At 41.0% G+C, this 25407-nt stretch overlaps 1 protein-coding gene across 9 annotated transcripts in view; it reads left to right on the forward strand.

The window, feature by feature from the left end:
• Positions 1 to 25407, forward strand: part of LOC118882312 (dynamin binding protein) — a 141605-nt gene that overhangs the window by 22785 nt on the left and 93413 nt on the right. For 7 of the 9 annotated variants that reach the window (XR_005016757.1, XM_036827848.1, XM_036827842.1 and 4 more), the window contains exons 2-3: positions 13108 to 13262; positions 14782 to 14904. Coding sequence is in view for 8 of the 9 variants with exons in the window: in XM_036827848.1 (XP_036683743.1) it covers positions 13118 to 13262; positions 14782 to 14904 (268 nt within the window). In the remaining variant the exon portion in view is untranslated. Of the gene's footprint in view, positions 1 to 11361; positions 11389 to 13107; positions 13263 to 14781; positions 14905 to 15126; positions 15308 to 25407 lie in introns of those variants that run through there. The other 2 variants (XM_036827843.1, XM_036827845.1) reach the window with 2 other exon arrangements.

A 25407-nucleotide genomic window follows, 5' to 3' on the forward strand; every position in this document is an offset into this window, starting at 1 on the left:
TTTTTCTTATCCTAGCTACAGTTCCTAATGTTTCACTCCTAGATTCACATGTTTCCATGTAGATACATTAGTTTCTTTACATATCATACCATTGCCCTTCCTTTCCTGTGAGAGATCTCTTTTAAATCAAGTGAACCTTTCCATTGTTGAATTTTAGGTTTGAACATCCTGACTTAGGACATTAAATCCTCATTGATACCATCTAAGGAATCCACCATTCACCAAGTTTGCTATGTCTTGGCATAACTCTCTGGTTCATCTTGGATAGAAACTACCAGAAGATCCATATATACATTTTCCTTTCAAGTATAGTGACTCTAGTTTCTATAACTAGAAGTGTTAGTTTTTACTTATTTGTATAAAGCTGCTGGTCCCTCTCTTCCACGGTCCTTGGAAGTTGATACTGCATAGAATGATCTAGAATCACTCACCCTGAGAATGGTCTCAATTATTTTAAACTCCAACTGCACAGTTTCTTTCCTCCCTCTTTTTCTTCCTCAGAGTCTTTAGTTTTCTAAATTCCTTTCCTGATTCTTTCTTACAAAATATCAAGAATATTTTATACTGTAAAAAACCTGAAGGGTAGAGAAACTCCTTGTCTTTTAAATCTTCTTTAGCCAAAAAACTAGCCTGTGCTTGAAAGAGATAAGGAAAAGAAAAAAGATGCTTACCTTGCAGATCTCTGTACTATTAATCCTCATAGCTTGGGTTAATAAATCTTCTTGGCATCTCCTGGAAACTGTCCTAAAAACTGCCTGTTATCACATGTTTGTTTCATTCCTTGTTAACTGCAGCTTCACCCTGAAGTTTCACTTTATAGTTTCAAGTTAATCTGCACTTCTACAGCTGCTGTCAGATGTATTATCTGGGCATTTATTATATATAAAACATATCACAGCTGTTAATTTTAATAAAGCTACTTAGCTCAGACATGTCCAATGTATTTACTTAGGAGTCAGTGATGCTTAAAGTTCATAATTGAGATTCATGCAGGATTTAAGAAATAGGAACCTGAGCAAGTAGTTAAGGAACTCTTAGGTTGACCCATTTGAAAAATGTTTCTTTAATGTAAATGTCCTCAAATTTGGTAGTCCTAAAATATTAGTCTTGGGACCTTCCTCCACCAGTGCAATTTGTCAAAAAAGACAAAATTGATGTAGAGATATATAAGCAATTTTTAAAATAACTAAAAAGGGAGAAAAATATCAGCTTAATGTGGGGGAGAGAGAGGGAGGGTGGAATCCTTCAAGTTAGTTGAAACAGCTATCCCATAAGAGTCAATCCTGAAGTTTTCTTAATTTAAATTGTCTTTTGTAAAAAAAAAAAAAAAAAAAAAAATTTAGTTGTTTTAGATGAGAGGTGTTCCATTTAAATCCTGAAGAGGACTGAAGGGCCCTTCCATGATTGGCAGAAACTCTGATCTATGTCCTGTTCCATCGCTGAGGTTGTTGCCTTCCAACTTGAGACAAGTTTGAAATAAGCAAAATATAATATAAACTGTAAGACAGTTTACAATAGCAGATTCCTTTCCTTTTCTACCCTCATTTCTCTGATCATCCCACCTAAGTCAGAACAGGCTTTTTATTTTTTCTTACAGTCCAACATTCCGTAACCTGTTTAGCAAAGTACATGTGAGTCAGTGCTGCTGTCATCAGGAGAGCACAGTGGGTTGGAAGAAGATACTTGTTGGAGGACAGTTAGCCCAGGCCATGCTGCTCAGCTTCATGGGGGCCACCATGATCAAGATGGGTCCTACTTTTCCTCTTCATCTGTTGCTAGTTCTCTGAGTAATCACCTGGCAGTGACTGCTGACCTTCTGTCCAAAATGAACTCTAGTGACATAAACCAGAGGAGGAAATGATGTTTTCCTAGCTTCTCTCATTTCCTTCCGGAAACAGATTTAGAGTTCATTTTCTGACACCTCTTATCCTTTCACCCAGAGCAAAGAGCTCATTCTTTTTAGTCCTGTATTGCCAAGAATAAGAGAACTGTGCAATTGCTTCAATGAGGTTAAATATTACTTTTCATTGCTTGGACTTGAAATTTTTTAAATGGATTTCCATTCCCCAAAATGTTTTATGGAGAGTTCAGTTTCAAGACATAAGGAAATTTCCAGATGCTCATGAAAGCATATTCCTTTGAAGGAATCTATACTGGAGAGTCCCTACGAAGAGGACCCTCTTGCATCTCTTCTCAGTTTGACAAAGATGTACCTGTGATGCTCCAGCACACCCACTTTGTAGGAGCAAACAAGAAAGGAGAAACTGTCTTTTAGTTAAGGAAACTCCTTCAGAAATTTTCTTCTGAAAGTCCAGAATTTAGACTTATACTATGAATTGGGCAATATTAGGAAGAATGTGCAAGGTGTCATCAGTGCTATTTGAAAGAATATAGTAAATTTTCAAAGCTCTCACACATTGTGTCCCACTTTCCTAGTAGTAAAAGAGATCGCTCAGAATTTCAAAACAATTTAGAGTCTGGGTCCAATGCACCAAATCTGTCAAAAAAGTGGGGATTTTTTTTGAAGGGTGGGTGCACAGGACCCCAGGCATCAATATTTTTCTAAACATGTTTTAAGCCTTCAAAATTTATATATCTACCTCTTATGTCTCACCTAGATTTAGAATGGTAGATTTAGGAAACTAACTTTATATAGTTTCCTATATTTTCTGTCTCCATTTTTTTATGCATAGTTCTCATAAATTCAGAAAATCCTTTTGGGCATGTATCTGTCAAGGGCTCAGCAGAATATAGAAGGCACACTCAAATTGGATAATTTGAGGAGGTCCCACTTAGAATGGAATAGACAGGTTTAGGGAAAATAACAGAGAATTGTACTGTACCCCAGGGATAGCAGGTGAGCCACCCAGACCTCAGGGGCAAGAAACCGGGTGGTTACCTAACCCAAGAGAAAGAGCTGTTTTGAGGGGGCTTTCTGATGGTGGCTGTAGCCTTTAGTAGAACAATATAGCCAACCCACAGCCCAGCAGGGAGGGACACATGGGAATAAAATGCCCAACCTCACCATCCCTCTGCCTTCAGATCTCCTGCTGGTGCCACCCATTGGCTGATTGAACCCAACTGGAAACCATAGGTAAAAGAGCACCTTGATGCAGTTCTTATGGGTCAGCCTTGTGGAGCACAGAGCAGAGCAGAAGGGTGGAGGACAGACCTGGAAGGGGAAATGGAAGACACCCAGCACTGGCTTATTGTTCAGTGTTCTCAGTCTATCCCAGGTTTGATATCAGCGTCTATCAGGGGAAAAGTTTAGTTTGTTATCTCAGGAGATTTTTTTTGTAAAGTCTGTCCAGACTTGCAGATATGTTTCTTATCAAAAATTATTGAAGTTTACCAGGCCTTCTTTCACATTCCCTCACATTTTATGACATAGATTTTTAAAATCTTTTTTCTTATGGTAAATATATATATAACATAGAATTTACCATTTTTACATGTACAGTTCTGTGGCATTAAGTACATTCACATTTTTGTGCAACCAATCACCACCATCCATCTTCAGAACTTTTCCATCGCCACAAACTGAAACTCTGTACCCATTTTCCTTCCCCTCATCCCCTGGTAACCACCTTTCTACTTTCTGTTTCTATGGGTTTTACTACTCTTGATACATCATATAAGTGAAATCACACAGTTTTTGTCTTTTTGTGACTTAGCATAATATGCTCAAGGTTCATCCATGTTGTGGTATGTGTCAGAATGCCCTTCCTTTTTAAGGCTGAATAATATTCCATTGTATGTATATGCCACATTTTGTTTACCTATTCATCTTTTGATGGACACTTGGGTTGCATGATATACTTTTTTAAGTGTTATTTTTATTTCTGAGTATGTTTTCATTAATACATTCTCTCTCATGGCTGTAACTTTTACATGTCCAGTCTGATGTCTCACAGATCTGCAAGGTGAATAAGAGCAAGGGAGCTGAGACATGAAAGGTGGAGGTGGGCTTGAGCAAGAGAGAAGGGCATCATCTGGAAGTAGTAGAGAGTGGGGAGAGTTTAAATGTGTGGACAGACAGTGGAACCCACCATGGAAAAAAGAAACAGCATGTAAACAAAGAACAAGTTCTGGACAGAAAGTGCTTTATGGGAGCAGAGAGCATTTTGATTGGCTAGGACTGCACAAGGACTATTTATGAATAAGTGGGGTGAGAAACAATTTAAAAATTTTAAAGTTTGACCTGAAAAAAGTGTGCTTTGCCAGATAAATTTAGGAAAGCTGGATTAAAAAGTGGTTCTTGCCTGGATTGACTCAGTCTTTATTTTTTAGACCCCTCCAAGAGAGAAATATGGCTTATAGCCTTTCCCAGGTTTATAATGACCATAGAGCTCTTGTATTTGGGTGCAATATGATTGGTGTCCTCAGAACATATTTTGGGGAAATGGTGGGGACTAAGCTAAGCTTCTTGGGGGCAGGAACTACAGCTTATCTCATATCATCTTGAATGTTCCTTGGTACATCAGGGGAGCAAAAATGGATTAAGAGGTACCTGCCAAGGTCTTCAGTCCATAGAAAGTGTTAAAATATCCTTGCGGCACTAAAAAAAAAAATCACTGCAGATTTAAGAATCAGGGGACTTCCCTGGTGGTGCAGTGGTTAAGAATCTGCCTGCCGAACACTCTATGACTTAAATCACAGCAAGATCCTTTTTGACCCACCTCCTAGAGAAATGAAAATAAAAACAAAAATAAACAAATGGGACCTAGTGAAACTTAAAAGTTTTTGCATAGCAAAGGAAACCATAAACAAGACCAAAAGACAACCCTCAGAATGGGAGAAAATATTTGCAAATGAAGCAACTGACAAAGGATTCATCTCCAAAACTTACAAGCAGCTCATGCAGCTCAATATCAAAAAAACAAACAACCCAATCCAAAAATGGGCAGAAGACCTAAATAGACATTTCTCCAAAGAAGATATACAGATTGCCAACAAACACATGAAAGAATGCTCAACATCATTAATCATTAGAGAAATGCAAATCAAAACTGCAATGAGATGTCACCTCATACCAGTCAGAATGGCCATCATCAAAAAAATCTACAAACAATAAATGCTGGAGAGGGTGTGGAGAAAACCACAAACTCTTGCACTGTTGGTGGGAATGTAAATTGGTACAGCCACTATGGAGAACAGTATGGAGGTTCCTTAAACAACTAAAAACAGAACTACCATACGACCCAGCAATCCCACTACTGGGCATATACCCTGAGAACACCGTAATTCAAAAAGAGTCATGTACCACAATGTTCATTGCAGCTCTATTTACAATAGCCAGGACATGGAAGCAACCTAAGTGTCCATCGACAGATGAATGGATAAAGAAGATGTGGCACATATATACAATGGAATATTACTCAGCCATAAAAAGAAACGAAATTGAGTTATTTGTAGTGAGGTGGATGGACCTAGAGTCTGTCACACAGAGTGAAGTAAGTCAGAAAGAGAAAAACAAATACCGTATGCTAACACATATATGTGGAATCTTAAAAAAAAAAAATGGTCATGAAGAACCTAGGGGCAGGACAGGAATAAAGACGCAGATATAGAGAATGGACTTGAGGACACGGGGAGGGGGAAGGGAAAGCTGGGACAAAGTGAGAGAGTGGCATGTACATATATACACTACCAAATGTAAAACCAATAGCTAGTGGGAAGCAGCCGCATAGCACAGGGAGATCAGCTCGGTGCTTTCTGACCACCTAGAGGGGTGGGATAGGGAGGGTGGGAGGGAGGGAGAGGCAAGAGGGAAGAGATATGGGGATATATGTATATGTATAGCTGATTCACTTTGTTATAAAGCAGAAACTAACACACCATTGTAAAGCAATTATACTCCAATAAAGATGTTAAAAAAAACAAAAAAAAAAGAATCTGCCCGTCAATGCAGGGGACACGGATTCGATTCCTGGTCCGGGAAGACCCCACATGCTGCCAAGCAACTAAGCCCACGCGCCACAACTACTGAGCCTGCACTCTAGAGCCCGTGAGCCACAACTACTGAAGCCTGTGCGCCTAGAGCACACGCTCTGCAACAAGAGAAGCCACTGCAATGAGAAGCCCACACACCGCAATGAAGAGTAGCCCCTGCTTGCTGCAACTAGAGAAAGCCCGAGCGCGCGCAGCAACAAAGACCAAACGCAGCCAAAAAAAAAAAAAACAGTTGTCTGCTCTCTTGATCTCTCCCTCATTGAAAGATAAGCCTGAGTATCTCCTTCTAAGATAGTCGTCAGGTTATCTGCAGGGTCTTATTTTGTCCTGTGTAGGGTGGATACCTTGGAATAGGAGTTGAGTTGCTTAGGACAATAGAGGAGAGTTTAAATGCTCCTGTCAGTCACCAACAGAATTAGAGAATAAATATTTAAAGAATATGGGGTTACAGGGTCATCAAATGATTAGTCTACCCAGCAGAGCCAAATTTTTAGCCTGCATGGGAATTTGATTGACTCTGTTTGGCTTGATTAATATTTGTTGAATATGTGAATGAATTATAGAGAGTAGGAAAACCTTGTAAATTCTTAGCAACTGTGTAATATGTAAAGATTGACAGTTTAAAAGATTAACCAGGTTCACTGACAGATGAGTGGGGAGAAAAGAATTGTATCTTTAGCCAAGAAGAGAGGAAAATGGTACTTCCCAAAAAGAAAACAGACAAACTGTAAACAAATAATAAACTCTAGTTAAGACATATGCTGAAGTACTGGGGGAAATGTCTGTGCTTTATTTTGAAATGCATCAAAGATAAAATAAAAAATACTTGAAATGCATCAAAAAATAACATGGATTGATAAATGGATAGAGAGATGATATGTGATAAAGTGGCTGCAGCAACCTGTTAATGGTAGACTCTAGGTGGTGGGTGTAAAATTCTTTCAACTTGGGGCTTCCTTGGTGGCGCAGTGGTTGAGAATCTGCCTGCCAATGCAGGGGACATGGGTTCGAGCCCTGGTCTGGGAAGATCCCACATGCCGCGTAGCGACTGGGCCCGTGAGCCACAATTGCTGAGCCTGCGCGTCTGGAGCCTGTGCTCCGCAACAAGAGAGGCCGCGATAGTGAGAGGCCCGTGCACCGCGATGAAGAGTGGCCCCCACTTGCTGCAACTAGAGAAAGCCCTCGCACAGAAACGAAGACCCAACACAGCCATAAATTAATTAATTAATTAATTAATTTGAAAAAAAAATTTAAAAAAAATTCTTTCAACTTGGCTGTTTGAAGATTTTCATAATACAATATCGGAGAACTCAGGAGAAGAAAAAGGAAATCTAGAGATTTTGGAGGAAGAACCAGTGAGATTTAAGAGAAGTAACATTTATAGTAAAAAGAACATGGGCATTGGAGTCAAACAGACCTGAACTCTGGTTCTGGTTTAGCTCTTTGCCAGAGAGCTGAGCCTACTGTCTGTGGGCTGTAGAGGATGAAGAAATGCAAGATTTTAATGTTTGATCTAAAAGATTTATGTGACACTGTTACTCAAGCTGGAAGGTAAAACTGTGGAGAAGAGATGGTTACTTTAGTTTCAGGTAAGTGGAAGTAGAGATTTTGATATGAACAGTTCCATGTATTTTCCTAAAGTTCAAAAAATCATTTGCTCACCGAAAATTATTCACTGAGCATTACTCCAGACCAGTGAACAAAACAGACAAAAATCTCCTCCCTCATAGAGTTTTATGTCCTGTAATGGTTTGAAGAATGAAGGATCTTTACACCTCAAATGCAGAGTGACTCTGCAAAGGTGGAAGGGCTGGCATTCACCAGCAAGAGAAGAAGCGTTGTTTTCATAGCAAACTTTCTGATGTCCCAGACTTTATGCCATACAGGCATTTATTTCCTCTACTTTCTCTCAAGCCCATCTGCTTTCTGATTTCCAATGTAGTTCTTTTTACTTCCATCTGAAGTTGGTGGAACAGTTCATATATAAGCTAGTTATGATTGAGTTTCAAAATATATGTTCTGGGGTGTTTTTTTGGTTTGTTTTTTTCTTTCTTTTTTTTTCTTTCTTTTTTTGTTTTGGCTGCATTTGCGGCTTGCAGGATCTTAGTTCCCTGACCAGGGATTGAACCCGGGTCACGGCAGTGAAAGCACTGACTCCTAACCACTGGACTACCAGGGAATTCCCAGTCCTGGCTTCTAAAATGGCCCAGACAAAAACAATAATTGTTGCTTTTTATAGTGTATACAGAGGAGGCAGATGAAATTCATGATATTCCACATAAAACAGAGGACATAAAGATCTCCTGTCTGGTCTCACCCACAAATCATGTAGTTTAGCCAGGCTCTGATTTCATCACCCTTCCAGGGTGTGTATTCCTCAGCGATTACGCGCTCCTTCCAATAGGGTAGGAGGTCAGTCAGTAAAAGTATTTATTGAGCCAGACCCTCCTCTGCTTCTGAGTCATATTCTGGTAAAGCAGGAAGGTTCTCAGGGAGAAACTTTAACTCTTTCAAGTAACAAAGGTTACTCCTCCATGTAACAGGGTAGGTCTCTAAGTTATCCTGTGGGGCGTATGCTAATTCTTTACTTGATACTTTAGATAATGAGGTATATATTTAGTCTGATAGTGAGATGGAATTTGAGAAAATATAGTAGTAGAAGGAACATAATATCTACCTTGGCTCAACCTTGAGGAATTGTTTTAATAACTTATAGATGTCTAAGGGTTTTGAAAAATATTGTTTGTTTTAGGGAAAAAATATTTATGACACCACCCTTATGTGGAAATTTGACATCTGGTAACTTCAGCTGTCTGGAAGACAGCCAGAAAATAAGAAAGGGGCCTCAGAGCACATAAAAAATAACTGTTGAAGGACTCTAGCACTACCACATGTACTTTACCACTGCAGAAGAGTTTGTTAGCCTCTCATTTGACGCATGTTTACTTTTTATTTATCTGGAAACTTTAAATAATTTTGGTGGGGTGTGTGTGGTCCTCCCACCCCCCAGCAGATTATAAACAACAGTTTAGAAAGAGGTAGAAAAGTTGACAGAGGAAATAAAGTGATAGCACAGGGAAAGCTGACATTAAAAGAGAAAGACCTAAAAGTTACCTAGTACTGGTATTTTGTATTACAGCAGAGTACAGTAAGGTATGGTCTTAATAATGAACTTACTAAGTTCATGTTCAGTGTCTTTTCTTCTATTGAATAAGGCAAGGGTGTATATAATGTGCCTATTTTAAAACATGGTCAGAGTTAACCACGTTTTGACGTGTTGAAATGGTAAATTCTGTAGTGTTTATATACTTGAAATGTCACATTCTGGTGATGCTGTATTGGTGGCACAGATTTGATCTTGTAGCTGATTATGGGAATGATGTTTAGTAATAACTGCTAACATTTATTGAGCACCTAGGTGCTGGCTTAGGTCCTTTCACACTATTAGCATACTGGTTAAGGCTTTGGAGACAGGCAGATCTGGGTTCCTATTCCATGTCTGACTGACTTTGTGACCTGGACAGGTTATATAACCTCTCTGAGCTTGTATCCTCGCTTGCAAAATGGGAACCAATTATATACAGTAGGGTTGTTGTGAGAACTCAATGAGGAAATTCATAGTACAATGCATGGCACATAGTAAGTGCTCAATAAATGTTAGGCATTAGTATAATTATTTTTATCATTATCATCATCCTCTTGATGATTATTATGAAAGTATGATTATCTCCATTTTTCTGAAAAAGGAAGCTGAAGCCCAAAGAGTTTAAGTAATATATCCAAGGTGAAAAAGCTAATAACTAGTGGAGCTGGGATTTGAACCTTGATTTCTCTGACTCAAGGAGCCTCGTACTTTGCATTCACATTATGCTGCCTCCTCGGTGTGAGATTTTAATTATATATTTTTTTTAATACTTAAAGAAAATATGAGGTGGGAGAGGATGTGGGGAACGGTACTAGCTGCTTTGCTTCTCCAGTGTGTACCCAGGTCATCTCATTATAGGAAAAAAAGTTTCAGTAACGCAAAGATAAGCTCTTTTTACTCAACAGTTCAAATTAAATATGTAATATGTGTGTTGCATGCGCCATTAAAATCTTATAGGCCCTTCACATTAACAGACTGAACAGTTTATTATGTGCCTAAATGTTTGTCCACATCATTCGTAGACTGTAAACTTAGAGCTATAACTATCCTTTTTTGTAATTAGGCACTTAGTGCTTTTTGATGTTGTTTATAGTTATATGTGAGATGAAAGTTAGAATCCTCATCTCTACTAACACCAAATGATACTTGAGGCAAATAAAGAAAAATAGGCTTGGGGCCTGGACACTCTGGAGATCTTCTGCCACTCCTTGCAAAAGACCCTGGAGAAGTGTAAGGTAATCATGGCTGAAGGTAATCATGGCTGACGGCATATGCCCTCTATTTGTTGCCTCCCTTTCTATTGCTTAACATATCCTTAGGCTCCCTTGACACAAAGTAACAGACACATTGTCTTATTACAGCACAGACACCATAAGATAGTATGCAAGTTTGGGCCGTAGGCGTCTTTGAACTGAAAACACATTCTTGATCTGGTATAGTGTACTAAAGCTTGTCTGGAGGCGCCATCTACGTAGCCCTTTCTTGTTCTTTTTATGGATTTGTCTTTTTCAATGCATTTTAAATCTGGGCCACTGAGGTAGGGTCCTGCTGCTGTTCTTTTTACAGGCACAGTCTCAGTAGTTAGAGGCCGGAATGCACTCAGTCTGAATCCTGGCCCTGCTGCTATAAGCTCTGTGATCTTGAACAAATTTTCTAACTTGCTGAGCCTCAGTACTCTCATCTTTAAGATAGCTGTGGGGAGGGACTACACCAAATTAAAAAGCTCTCAATCACTTCCCCCAGTGGTTGAGAGTCCACCTGCCGATGGAGGAGACACGGGTCCGAGCCCTGGTCCAGGAGGATCCCGCATGCCGTGGAGCAGCTAAGCCCGTGCACCACAACGACTGAGCCTGTGCTCTAGAGCCCGTGAGCCACAACTACTGAGCCTGTGCACCACAACTACTGAAGCCCGCACACCTAGAGCCCATGCTCTGCAACAAGAGAAGCCACCGCAATGAGAAGCCCGTGCACCGCAGCAAAGAGGAGCCCCCACTCGCCACAACTAGAGAAAGCCCTCACGCAGCAACAAGACCCAATGCAGCCAAAAATAAAATAAAATAAATAAAATAAATTTATATTAAAAAAAAGCTTTTGTACAGCAAAGGAAACTATCAACAAAACAAAAACGCTACGTACTGAATGGGAGAAGATATTTGCAAATGATATATCCAACTCAACGTCAAAAAAACAAGCAACACAATTAAAAAACAGGCAGAGGATCTAGACATTTTTCCAAAGAAGGCATACGGGTGGCCAACAGGCACATGAAGGAAATGCAAATAAAAACTACGGTGAGATGTCATCTCATACCTGTCAGATTGGCTGTTAAAGATAATAAATAACAAGTGTGGGCGAGGATGTGGAGAAAAGGGAAACCTTATGCAGTGTTGGTGGGAATGTAAATTGGTACAAACACTATGGAAAACAGTATGGAGTTTCCTCAAAAAATTAAAAATAGGACTACCATATGATCCAGCAATTCCACTCTTGGGTATTTATCTGAAGAAAGCTAATTCAGAAAGACATATGTATGCCTGTGTTCATTGCAGCATTATTTACAAAAGCTATGGAAGCAAGCTTAGTGCCCATTAATAGATGAATGGATGAAGAAGATGGAATGGAATATTCCATGCCAATGGAATATTATTCATAAAAAAAGAATGGAATCTTGTCATTTTCAATAACATGGATGGACCTAGAGGGTGTTCTGCTAAATGAATAAGTCAGAGAAAGACAAATACTGTATGATTTCACTTATATGTGGAATCTAAAAAACAAATGAACAAACATAAAACAAAAAAAGTCATAGATACAAAGAACAAACAGGTGGTTGCCAGAAGGGAGGGGGGTGAGGGGAGGAAAGAAATAGGTGAGAGAGTTTAAGAAGTAACCTCCAGTTGTAAAATAAACGAGTCACGGTATAGTGTGGGGAATATAGTTAATAACTAATATCTTTGTATGGTGACATATCATAACTAGACTTATCGTGGTGATCATTTTGAAATGCATAGAAATATTGAATCGCTAAGTTGTGTAACAGAAACTGACAGTGTTGCAGGTCAACTATACTTCAAAAATAAAGAAACAAACAAACTCATGGAAAAAAAGATCAGATTTGTGGGTACCAGAGGCGGGGCGGGCGGAGGGGCGGGAATTGGTCAAAGACAGTCAAAAGGTATAAACTCCCAGTTATAAGATAAATAAGTACTAGGAATGGCATGTACAGCACGATCAATATAATTAACACAGCTGTATGTTATGTATGAAAGTTGTTAAGAGAGTAAATCCTAAGAGCCATCCTCATAAGGAAAAATACATTTTTTTCTTTTTCTTTCATTTTGTATCTGTATGAGATGATGGACATTCACTAAACTTATTGTGATAATCACTTCATGTTGTATGTAAGTCAAATCACTATGCTTTGTACCTTAAACTTATGCAGAGCTGTATGCCGATTATACCTCAATAAAACTTGAAGAAGAAATAAAATAAATAAAATACATGGGGACATACAAAGGGAAAAAGATACGCAAAAAAAAAAGATAGTTATGGGGAATAGATGAAATGCCATGTTTAAAATCCCTACTTTTTAAATACCATATTTTAAGAGTACTCTCTTGCCTCGTACCTTAAAAATGTTAATTCCCATATTGCCTTCTTCAAGCATATTGGAAAGTCTACATTTCCAAGTTACATGTTTTCTATTCCACATAGCTATAGGTCACTTTTTTTTTCAATTCCAGAATGACTTGGAGAATTAAATGAAAACGTATGAGGAAATTATTGTTTTTAAAGAAATGAGACAGTATTTTGATTTTTTAAAAGCACAAACTTCTTATTTGCTTAGCTTTGACTTCATTATAAGTAGTCTTATATAAACTTTATATCTTAATAATAATTTATTATTAATAAGATACTTTATATCTTAATGATAATTCTCAAGATACCAATATATATTACAGTGTCTTAAATACTTATGCTTTCCCATTTCTTTCCACCTTTCTTTCCAGGTTATAAAAGATGGAGGCCGGCTCAGTGGTTCGAGCCATCTTTGACTTCTGCCCTAGCGTATCAGAAGAACTGCCACTCTTTGTGGGAGATGTTATTGAGGTGTTGGCAGTGGTGGATGAATTTTGGCTTCTAGGAAAGAAAGAGGATGTGACAGGTAAGAGGTTCACAATTCCTCACGTACAAAATAGACCACAGACCCTCCCTTCTTTCCATATTAAAAATAAAGGTTTAATGGGAAGCCCAATAAATACACTTCAGATCCTTTTGTGTTTTCTGTGTGTGTTTACTGTGGTTTCTACCAGCAAGGAGAGAATATCTGTTATCACTGCGTCTCTCCTTAACTGGTTCCTTTAAAAGGTTGACATGGTTAGGTACCAGCTGCCCTCCTAGATTCGTGGATGTCCTAAATTTATTAAATCTGCCCTCTACCCTAGATGCAGTTAACTCCCACTTTCCATGCACCTGGTTTCCTTTTTTCTATTCTTGAAAACACGTTAGCACCAGTTTTTTTTATGAATTTGCCAAGGGAAGGCTGGAAGTTTTTCCCCCACACTATGCATCTATGTTAAATCCAATCTTTAACTTATATATATTTATGGAAGTCTGGGCTGGAGTATATCATACAGTCCTTAGAACAGACTCTTATTGATACTTAAGCCACATTTGGGAGATAATAGATTATTTCCCAGTAGAAGTGACATCTCAGGTGAGATAAAAATGGTGAGTAGGAGTTAGCAAGGCAAAGAGGATAGGCAGAGAGAATTGCTTATTCAGAGGCCCTGGAATGAGAGAGAAAGAACATGGAGGGACTGAGAAAGTTCAGTCTGGCATGAAGTGTGAATGGTTGAGCGGGGGGAGATGGCGTGGGGAGATGAGCAGAAGCTAGATCATGGAGGACAGCGCATGCCATGGAAAGGAGTTATGGAAACAGGATACTGTAAATGTGCTTTAAGCCCAATCAGATTTGTCTTTTAGAAAGCTCAGTGCTGCAGATTGAAGAATGATAGGAAAGGGCAAAACCAAAGACAGGGAGGTGGGATGGGAAGTGGTTGCAGTAATCCAGGTGAGAGGTGTTGATGGCTTGGACCGAGGTGGTGAATCTGGAGATAAGTGGACAAATGCAAGAGATAGTTAGAAGGTGGAATCAACTAAACTTTACGATGCTTTCCAACTGACAGGTCCTGTTTGTCTACTATTACCTGTTAAAACCCTGCCAATCTTCAGATTCAACTGAAGTCTTTTTCATAAAATTTTTCATTTTCTTCCTGACCCATTTCCTACCTTCTCTGAACTTCCATAGCAATTTGTGTACCTAGGATGTGACACTGGATTTCAAACTGAATTATTGTTTATGTCTGAATTAGATTTTATGTCTGAATCAAATTTTAAGATCTTTCAGAGCCAAGACTGTCTTACTCATTTTCCCCTCTGCAGTGTGCCTTTGATAGAGTGGCACCCAATAAATGCTCATTGAATTGAATTGCACTCTCTGTGTTCTGCATGCACCTAATTTTGTGCACTGCACGTTTTCTACAATATATTCTCCAGCGATGAGTACTCAGTGAATTTTCAATTCAGGGTTTATAAATGGGCTCAGAAGAAAGTTTTTTGTCCTGGTACACAGACAGAAAAAAAGCAATTTTAATATTGGAAATGTTTGCTTTTATTTTCAGGACAGTTCCCCAGCAGTTTTGTGGAAGTTGTTACCATTCCCAGTCTAAAAGAGGGCGAGAGACTGTTTGTCTGTATCTGTGAATTTACATCCCTAGAATTGAACAGCCTTTCCCTCCATCGAGGTAAGTTGATCATCCAAGAGTAGACTGTTTAAAATAAGATTGGTGGAGTCAGTCCATTTTGACAACTAGATCTTTTTTTTGAATTTTTATAAGTGACTAACCTCTAGAGAGTCTTCAATAATACCAAGATAGTGCTGACAATAATAATGCCTTGTATTTGAGTAGCATTTCATAATTTCCACAGCATTTTTTCTCACAAATACATTCTCATTTCATTCTCAGCACAGACCTGGCAGGTAGCAAAGTGGGTATTATTAACTGCATTTTAAAAATAATGAAAATGACTTCCTCCACTTACCAAAAAAAAAAAATGATAATAATAATGCGAATGAGATTCAAAGAATGTTACCTGCAGTTGAGAAGTTTTGGCCTCAGAATGTGAAGTTACATCACCTGATTATTTGTAAGTCCAGTATTATCTTTCTACTGCCGCAGGTTGTAGCTACACTTCAGACTACAGTTATCTTTTTTTCCCGTAAAAATTGATATGACTTTGCTAACAACATACTATTTATTAATGCATAATAGTAGAGCAGGAATTACGGTATGCAGATTAAGAGAGAGATGCAAAACAGCCCCATTGCTATTCAACTATTAGGTAATGTTATTAAAGTTCTCATCAGAACCAGTTTAAAAGGAAGTGGTTTAAAACGGATGGTCATAGCCATGTCTCAGTGATATTCCAAGTATTTCTCACTTCTTACACTCTGATAGACATATGAACGTCTAAAGAGTGACTAAACCGTTTCGGCACATGTACTTGATTAAGTCCATACATTTCTGCATAAGCACAGAAGCCAGTAGTGTTCCACAAACTGAAGCTTATGACCAGTGCAATTTTATGATGACTCACAACAGTCATCAAAATTGTATAATTTATTAGGTATGTTGTTACTATTGTTACTTACTCTTTTGAGTATGGCACTAAAGGGATAGGCTTAATTTCTTAAACCGTGTACACATATGGGAGAGAGAGAGCGCAGAGGTGGGGAGAGAGACCTAACAAAGTCCCTAACCCTTAGTCAGTGAGAAGAAAAGAATATTGGACTTTGACCTTAATCCTCAAAATCAGCTTTCAAAGTTTCTTGCCTTTACTTTACACTAAGCCTCTACCTCTGTTCTGTGTGCTTGTTTGCTAATCCGCGTTGGGAAGACAGACAGAAATAGATGAAGATGTTATAGTGGGGAGCCTCATATCTGTCCCTACTCACAGCTCTCCCAGAGGAGGGCTGAGTCCACGTCAGACCAGTCAGAGGGCGTGGAGAAAGGGCCAAAGCACAGTGGCTTCCACCAGAGCTGTGCAGAGGATGTGGGTGGCCGGGCATTGTTTTTTCCTGCACCTGGTTCCTGGAGCAAATACTGTGTATAACAATGTACTATGTGGGAATATACAGTATGTCTACAACATTTGAGGAATTTGAGGAAGTGGCTTCTGGAATTAGTTTTTTTGCTTCATAATATATCTTGCATAGTCAAGTCTTAGGTACTAAACAGATTTTCTGCTGAATGCCTCTCCTGGGAAGACTGGAATGATGTGTTCTGAACTTGATTTGAAGTTAAATTTCACCTCAGGAATCCCAGAGCCACCTGAGATTCTCAGGAAGACCCTGGTGTGGACCTTTCAGCCACAAGTCACCTCTACCAAGACTGACTCAAGGTCAGGCTGGGTCCTGGAGTCTGTAGAGCTTACCTTGACTATCTTTTAACAAGTTAAGGCTGCGGAGCTGAAAAACATAAGCAGAGCTCAAAAGAAGAGGCTGCAGGGCAGGGGGGATACATAGGAAAAGAGAGAATAGAAAGAGATGTACTAATTATTAGTGGTTTTATCTTCTGTGATACTGTGCTGCCAGTAACCACATTGACTGTTCAGCTCTCTTTCCTTCTGTGCTGTTCACATCTTTTAGCTCTGTATGTCTTCCGATTTGAACATAATAGCCTTTGAGGATGGGGCAAGTAGGTGTATCTACACAATTTGTCTTTTTCTGGGAATTTTAGCTTGAGACACAGAAATGATTTTAATTTCTCTTGTTTTCTATATATATAACAGATATTTTACTAGTTAGAAACAAAATCACTAAAAAAAATGAAAGTATTGTTTTATACTATATATAGTTTATGACTTGAATCTAGGCTTCCTGATTTTCAAGTCTGCTGCTTGGAATGGCCCTTCTACTTCTTAGACTGAAAATGGCCCTTCTGCTTTTTCCATTAGATCAGTGTCTCCGCTCATGAGTATATACATTCCTTTATCCCTGTCCCCTAGTACTATTAATCTAGTTCCCTGTTGTTTCTTTGCCTTTCCTTTGGTCCTTCAGTGTAGCAGTGAAGCTTCTCCTCTTCTGTGATTTAATATATGTCAGGAGGGATTTGGAAACCTTTAAGAGCATGTGGGATAATGTTTGAGATCTGTTTTGTTTTACCATGCTGCCTTTAGTTGTTATTTACTTACCTTTCAGAAATATCGAGATTTATAAGAGAAAAAATTACATATTTTAACTATAAAATTATATTATTAAAAATATATATGTATTTAGGGCAGGCAATATAGTTTAGGGGATAAGAATTCTGATGGCCCTAGATTTAAATCCAACTTCACAACTCAATAACTGTGATTCTGTACTAATTACTTAAGTTCTCTTGGCCTCAGTTTCCTTGACTACAAATAATAATACCTACATCAGGGTAGTTGTGAGGATTAAATGAGGTTATACATGTAACGCATCTGGCAGAGGGTAAGCACTCAATAAAGATTAGCTATTTTATTATTCTCAACCTGGGATTCTTGGGGTTCATGGATGTGCTTCGGGGGACCTTGTTTCCTGATAATTATGTGAAGTTTTGTGTGTATGTACATTTTCCCTGGGAGATTCTATTTGGAATCCAGACCACCAGTGGTTCTTCCAGCAGGTGTCACCCTTTCTCCTTTTCCCAAAGCTTTCCATTTGTTTTGGTCTGTTCCCTGTATTTTGAGTTATATTTAAATTCAGAAACAAGTTTGTCTCTTAGATCAATGTAGGTGCTGTCCTAGAAAATAAAGAGGGGGAAAAAGAGAGAAAAAACAAAAAACAAAACAAAACAACAAGGAAAAGGCAGAGAAAGAGGGGAGAAAAAAAATTAGTGGGAGCGATGAAATATTTAACTGCCTGACACAACACAGAATGCTTATCCCTTGCCTATAAGCTCATGCTTCTAGGCCACCTCTCAACCCCCAGAAAAGACCAATGAAAATTAAATTGATAAATTTATTTACAAATAAATAGATAAATGATAATTATCAGTTAAAGCACTGTGTCATAAATCTGTGGTGCCATGTGTGTGAGATATCAGGATTAAGGTTCTGATATGGCTCATGTGGAAACCCAGGTAAAGAGTGGTCGGTCTGCATAGAGTACAGAGTCCCTGGGCAGAAGATTTCAGTGAGGGACTTTATACTGCAGAGTCAAACTACTTATATTCAGATTCTAGGACATTCATTCTTTCTTATCATCTTATTCTTAATGCATTTCTCATTCGAATAAAAAAATCTAACCAGAAGAAACAAGCAGCGTGGTGGCTGGGATTAATCGTGCATAAGCAAAAGGCTCAGACTGACCCTAAGAGTCACCCCACTTCCTATTTTTTTGTTCTCAAAATTTGGTCACTCTATTCCAGGAGTTCCTCATATTGTTGTTTTTGAAGTTTAGAAATGATCACTAAGCAACCTCTATTCCTAAGGCATAGGAATGCAAAAAACTCAGTAACGGCTATAAAATAAAAGTGTTCACCAAAATTATCTCTAAAGTGCTTTTCAGGGCCTAAATTATGACTTTAAAAAAAAAACAAAAGCTTTATTATGTAGAAATAATCAACAGAATGACAATCTGCCAGGTAATAAAGCTTATCAAAACAGTCACCCAGGGAGTTACCTGGTGGCCTAGTGGTTAGGATTCCAGGCTTTCATTGCCATGGATCGGGTTCGATCCCTGGTTGGGGAACTGAGATCCTGCAAGCCGCACAGCACGGCCAAAATAAAAACAAACAAAATTGTTTTCGGACTTCCCTGGCAGTCCAGTGGTTAAGACTCTGTGCTTCCAGTGCGGGGGACATGGGTTTGATTCCTGGTCAGGGAACTAAGACGTGTGGCATGGCCAAAAGAAAAAAAAAGAAAGAAGGAAAGGAAGAAAACAGTCACCCAACTGAAAATAGGAAAACAAACCCTATTATAAGGGTTTCATGAAGATTTGGTAAAACAAGAAAATATTCTAATTCTGCAGGTTTAAAAAAGCCAGTTCAGGGACCTCCCTGGTGGCGCAGTGGTTAAGACTCCGCCTGCCAATGCAGGGGACAAGGGTTCGATCCCTCGTCCGGGAAGATCCCACATGCCGCGGAGCAACTAAGCCCGGGCGCCACAACTGCTGAGTCTACACCCTGGAGCTCGCGAGCCACAGCTACCGAGCCTGCGCGCCTGGAGCCTGTGCTCCACAACAAGAGAAGCCACCGCAATGAGAAGCCCGCACACTGCAACGAAGAGTAGCCCCTGCTCGCCTCAACTAGAGAATGCCCGCATGCAGCAATGAAGACCCAATGCAGCCGAAAGGAAGGAAGGAAGGGAGGGAGGGAGGGAGGGAGGAAAGAAGGAAGGAAGGAAAGACAGTTCATTTCAAAGCCAGGAGAGTGGGAGTTTTGGCATGCTTTTATTCTTTTTTTTTTTTTTTAATTAATTTATTTTTGGCTGCGTTGGGTCTTCGTTGCTGCACGCTGGCTTTCTCTAGTTTTGGCGAGCGGGGGCTACTCTTTGTTGTGGTACGCGGGCTTCTCATTGCGGTGGCTTCTCTTGTTGCAGAGCACAGGCTCTAGGCGCACAGGCTTCAGTAGTTGTGTCACGCGGGCTCAGTAGTTATGTCACGCAGGCTCTAGAACATAGGCTCAGTAGTTGTGGCACATGGGCTTAGTTGCTCCGTGGCATGTGGGATCTTCCCGGACCAGGGCTTGAACCCGTGTCCCCTGCACTGGCAGGCAGATTTAACCACTGTGCCACCAGGGAAGCCCACACTTTTTTTGTTGTTGTTGTTGATTTGTATGTGTGTGTTTTATTATATATTAGTCTCTTAAATCAAACAGAAAACAAAAAGTGGAGCTACAAACCTAAGTTACAATAGTACTGGCTTTTCTCATCGCCCGTCTATCTACTTTTACCAGAGGTCTTTATTTCTTCATAAGGCTTTGAGTTACTGTCCAGGGTCCTTGACTCCAACCTGAAGAACTCCCTGTGGCAGGCGGGGCTGGTGGTTAAGAACTCTCTCAACTCTTGATTAACTGGGAATGTCTTGATTTCTCCCTCATTTTCGAAGGAAAGTTTTGCTAGATATAGGATTCTTGGTTGACGGTTTCTTTCCTTCAACACTTCAAGTACATTGAGCCATGCCATCTGGCCTCCGAGGCTCCTGATGAGAAATCTGCTCATGACCTACCTTCCTGGGAAATCTTCTCTCAGCTTCATAGACTTTCATAATGTACTTTATCATGCCTTATGCAACAGAACATTTTGTATAGTATCGTGAAGTCAGTTAAGTTGTAACATTATTTTGAGACCAGAATTTAAGGAAAAGGAATTGAATATTTCAAGTGTAGACATTATGAGGTCTTTAAAATTATTACACATTTTCAAACTAGAAATAAAAAGGCCACTGAAGTATCCTACAGATTTTAATTTATAACAAAGTGAATACCAATATCTAATAACACACGTGAAGAAAAATTTCTTTGGGATCCTTTTTCCTAAGTGTAAAGGGGCCTTGAACTCAAAAAGTGAGAAAACCACTGTGGTTTATCCCCAGCTGTGATGGAGCCATTTCTTGCTCTGACCTCAGAGTGCACCACTGTGATGTACTTCACAAAGCCCTGTAAAAGAGACAGCTGGGCCCAGGTTTTTGGTCCTTAGAGCCCAGGAAGCTGCTTTTGGTGACCTGACGGCCTTGGACCTACAGTTAGCTTGTTTTTTCCTTGTTTCTGCCATTTTGTTGATTTTTTTTTCTCTTTTCTCTACTCTTTTTTATTTGTCTCATTTTTCTCTCTACAGTTAGCATAGTCAGTATTGTTGGTATAGTTAGCACAGTTGGTATAGTTAATAGTTTATTAGCATAGTTAGTGTAGTTAGTACTAGTTAGCGCTGTTGGTACAGTTAGCGTAGTTAGCGTTGTTAGTAGAGACAGCACACTTAGCACTGTTAGTACAGTTAGCATTGTTAGTTAGCGTAGTTAGCATTGCTAGGTCGTGCTGTCAGTCAGTGTAGTTAGCAGATCACCATGATGCAGGGCCTCACAGCCAACTCTGCTGACAAGGAGGCTCATATTGATGACTTCGAGATCCTCCGCACCATTGGTGAAGGCACCTTCGGTAAAGTGAAGTTGGCCCGGCACATTCTGACCGGGACACAGGTGGCTGTCAAGGTCATTAAGAAAAGACGTCAGAACTTCTCAAGTGTCCAGGCACTTTCCCAGGAAGTGTGCAGTATGAAGGCTCTGAATCACCCCAATATTGTAAAACTGCTGGGGGTGATTGACACGGAGGAGACATTTTTCCTGGTTCTGGAGTACCTCAGTGGGGGGGACATGTACCGCTATTTGAAGATCCACGGCCGTATGACAGAGGCGGAGGCCCGAGGCCCGTTCCAGCAGCTGGTCTCCGCCCTGCAGCACTGCCACCAGAGGGGCATCGTGCACCGGGACCTGAAGCCAATGAACCTCCTCTTTGATTCCAACATGAATATCAAACTTACAGACTTTGGCCTCAGCAACAAGTGTGATGACACTGGCCTACTGGACACGATCTGCGGCACAGTCCCTTATGCTGCCCCGGAACTCCTCCTGGGGCAGAGCTACAGCGGCCCTGCGGTGGACGTGTGGAGCTTGGGAGTAGTGCTCTACACCATGGTAACTGGGTCCCGGCCCTTTCTGGGAAAAGACTTACAGCAGCTGCGGAAGCAAATCCTACAAGGGCAGTACCCCATCCCACCTTATCTGTCTTTGGAGATAAGGGATCTATTACAAAAAATGATTGCCCTCAACCCCAGTGACAGAGGCACCTTACCTGACCTCGTGAGGCATCCATGGGTGAACATGGGCCAGAAGGAGCCACTCCAGCCACCCTGTGAAGAGGACCTGGAGGTGACAATGGTGAGGACTCCAGGCTTGACTTGCAACCAGATCCAGGACACTGGAACAGGCAGTGTGAGCTCCGTGAAACCCAAGGTGGGGGTCTCCATCATAACTGTGAAGCCCTTCTCTTCCGGGGACCTCAGTGGCAGTGAACTTGAGCCTTCTCCAAGCCCTGTGGTGTCCTCCCTGCAAACCAGGTGGCTCTACCAGAGAAAAAATGTGCCGCTGCAGGAAGACCAGCAGGCAGGGCAGAAGACCAGTGAGTCTGCCTGTCCCCCACCCAGCCTGGAGTCGAGGACTGCCACCCCCAGCCCAGCCCCCCAGTGTGGCACTGGGACATCCACCTCCAGCAGCAGCAGGATTGGAGCCCCAGAGGGAACCAGCTGCCCCCTGGGTGTGTCCAACACTGGAAGGTCCTCCCACACTGGGCAGCCTGAGAGTGTGTCCTCATCCACTCTCTCTGGCCACAGCCAGAAAAAGCAAGGGGTGGCTGGGAGAATCTGGAACTTTATTTTAAAACATCTTTGTTGCAAGCTGCCCAGCAAGAGGCGTCATAATAAAGTGAGCCCATGTGAACCCCATGGATGACCGAGGCAGGAAGGTCAGGCCGTCGCGCTCCCTGGGGCCCGGTCCAGTGGAAGATGAGTGTGTTCTCTGCACGGCCTTCAGAAGCATCGTATCCAAGACCCTGGCCAGCTCAGAGGATGGTCCGGAGCAGCCCGGGCGACCGAAAGCGAGGCCACTATGGCTGCAGGTCTGCCCCTCAACCCCCACCTGGGTGAAACTTCAGAGACTGGACTGTCATTCCTGGGGCACGTCTCCCCTCCCCTACTCTTCTGTCTTCCGTGTTGGTGGGGGAGGGGGATAGTTCTTGTTCCAAGAACTCCTTGGTTCTTCCAATTCTAGTTAATAAACTTGGTGCTCCTGAAAGATGTATCACAGTCTGCTTTGCGTCATCCCTGCACAGAATTGGGGCTGTGCATTTTCCAGTGAGACAAGTGTGTAGCCATGTAGTGCTTGGAGTTAATCAGAACAGCTGGTTCCCTGGTTCAGTAAGCCCTTGAACACACGGGTGACTGGAGCAGGGTCTTCTTCCCAGAGGCCTCTCTCTGGGGGCACATGCTCTCGGAGGCATCACCTGCACAGTTCCATTGGCTCTCGTGCACTTACAGGTCACTTGCCGACTGCGGAATCCTTCACCGCAAGACACAGAGCACTCTGACCACGTGCCCGTGAACCACCTCGAGGGGCAGTCCCAGATGTTACAGGGCTGGAACCCAGCCAGCGGCTTCTGGAGGTGCTCACAGAAGGCCTCACTCACTTCCTGCCCGTTGGCCATTACACACTGGGGTCTCTGAACTCGGGCTCCCAAGTGGCCGCAAGTGGCAGAACAATGTGTCCAGCTACCAAGCTCCCAGAAAGTCTCCAGCAAGTGGAGGATGGATGATGCCATCGCCTTTCCAAGAGCATTGGTGGCTGTACAGACGTAGGTTCCTTCACTTTCAAGAGAAACATTCTGCAACAACAGGGATCCACTTTTACAGGACATTGGATGGTCACGTTTGCTCGCTGGGGTGCTTCCACGATGCCTCCAATCATGACGGAGAGATGGCTGTGCTCCGGTCTGGTGATATTTCTTCCAATAGACAAGACGACAGATGCCTCTGCATACAGCACAGAAGAACTTTCCACATCCGAACCGAGATGATTAGCGACAGAACATCCATATATTCCTTGTTCTTTCTTTGTAGGTTTCTGTATCTGTATTTCCCCCATTCCATCCACAATGACTCTTTATAGGTTGGGACAGTATCCAACTTCCCTTTTTTAACTTGTCTCTCCAAAGGCCGAGCTATTGCCACACGTTGCACTTTATAAGAATTAAGATGCCGTTTGTAGGTAGTACCAAGATCAATCTCCCCCTGCTTTGGTTTATACTCTTCTGGTGCATGGTGAGGCTGTTTGACTATTTCATAAGGACGAGAATCCGACCCGCAGGTACAAATCTGACACAGACACCAGGTCCTCATGCTCCTGGCTCGTGGGGTCGGCTCCACAGCTCCTCCGCACCCGCAGCTTTTGCAACTCCACCGCGCCGGCCTCGGCAACCGCCGGGGCGTGGCTAATGGACCACGCTTTTATTCTTAATCGCCAAAAGACCTACTGTGTCTGAACAGTAGCCATGTCTCCAGTGAATTCCCTCTGTGGGCCTGATGTAATGGCCTTAGAACTAGTGGGGGGAAAAGTCACTTGTAATTCTCAGGACCCCAAGCTCTGACCAATGGTTATTGAATCAGAAATTAAAGGAAAATAGAAATACAGGACCAAGACCCTATTTTCAGGGACATCTAAGCAAAACAGTATGAAATCAGTGAAAATGTATTGGGTGCCTACCAGTAAATGCAAAATCTTACATTAGAAGCTGTGTAGTATATAAAAATACAAGTGTCAAAATTGTTGATATAAGTGATAATTTCTTTAGTAGGCTACAGATGGCCAAGATGTGTGTAGGCTTCTAAGGTTTATCAGGGAAGCATGCTGAGGTTTCAGATGGAGAGGCTTCTATAGGAGACAATGAAAGTCCCCTTGTGTGGAATAGGGTCTCAGAGGTGAGATAATATTGGATAGCTGGGGATGGGGCCGGGGGAGGTTGTGACTGGATGTGAATACCAGTTTGCACTGAGGTGAAAACATAAGAGTAGCCTTTTGGTAGCTTAGTTAACTAAACCTCTTTGGAGAGTGTCCACAGCAAACTTATTTTTTTTAATATATTTCAGGTAGTAAGAATAGGATTATTAGAGTAGAAGCCTTAGGTGGTAGGAAGAAGCCTTCATGGTAAACGTTTGAGCAGGGGAGGGATATGATAAAATGGGTACATTTGTAATCTTAGTTTGGCATGAATCATTTGGTAGACTGGAAGAGACAGTGTCTGGGGCGAGGTTTAAAAGAGTGAGATGATGGAAGTTGGATGAGGTAGCAAAGAGTAAGGACGAATGGAATAAATATTTTGAGAGAAGAAATTAGAGGACAAAAGGAAGTTAGAAGCGTGGAGCTAGTTAAAAAAATTAAAACTGATAATCTACAAAATGAATAGTTCATAATCAGATAATTAAAAGTTTGCTGCAAAACAATTTGCTGCAAAACTATAGGGTAATTTTTTAACTGGGGCAAATCCTTGCCTCACCTTCTTCAATAATAAGGCAGATGCTAACTGTTTAGATTATATTTTGTGAAGATAGCCTGAAACAACAATATTGGAACTACTGGTTATTTTCAAAAACAAACTGCCGATTACTAGAACATTCTTCTAAGATTTCATTATGATGTATTTTCAGGATAAGGAGAGTTCAAGAAGGGCTCTAACAAA

This window comes from Balaenoptera musculus, chromosome 16, assembly GCF_009873245.2.
Source record: "Balaenoptera musculus isolate JJ_BM4_2016_0621 chromosome 16, mBalMus1.pri.v3, whole genome shotgun sequence".
Lineage (NCBI taxonomy): Eukaryota > Metazoa > Chordata > Mammalia > Artiodactyla > Balaenopteridae > Balaenoptera > Balaenoptera musculus.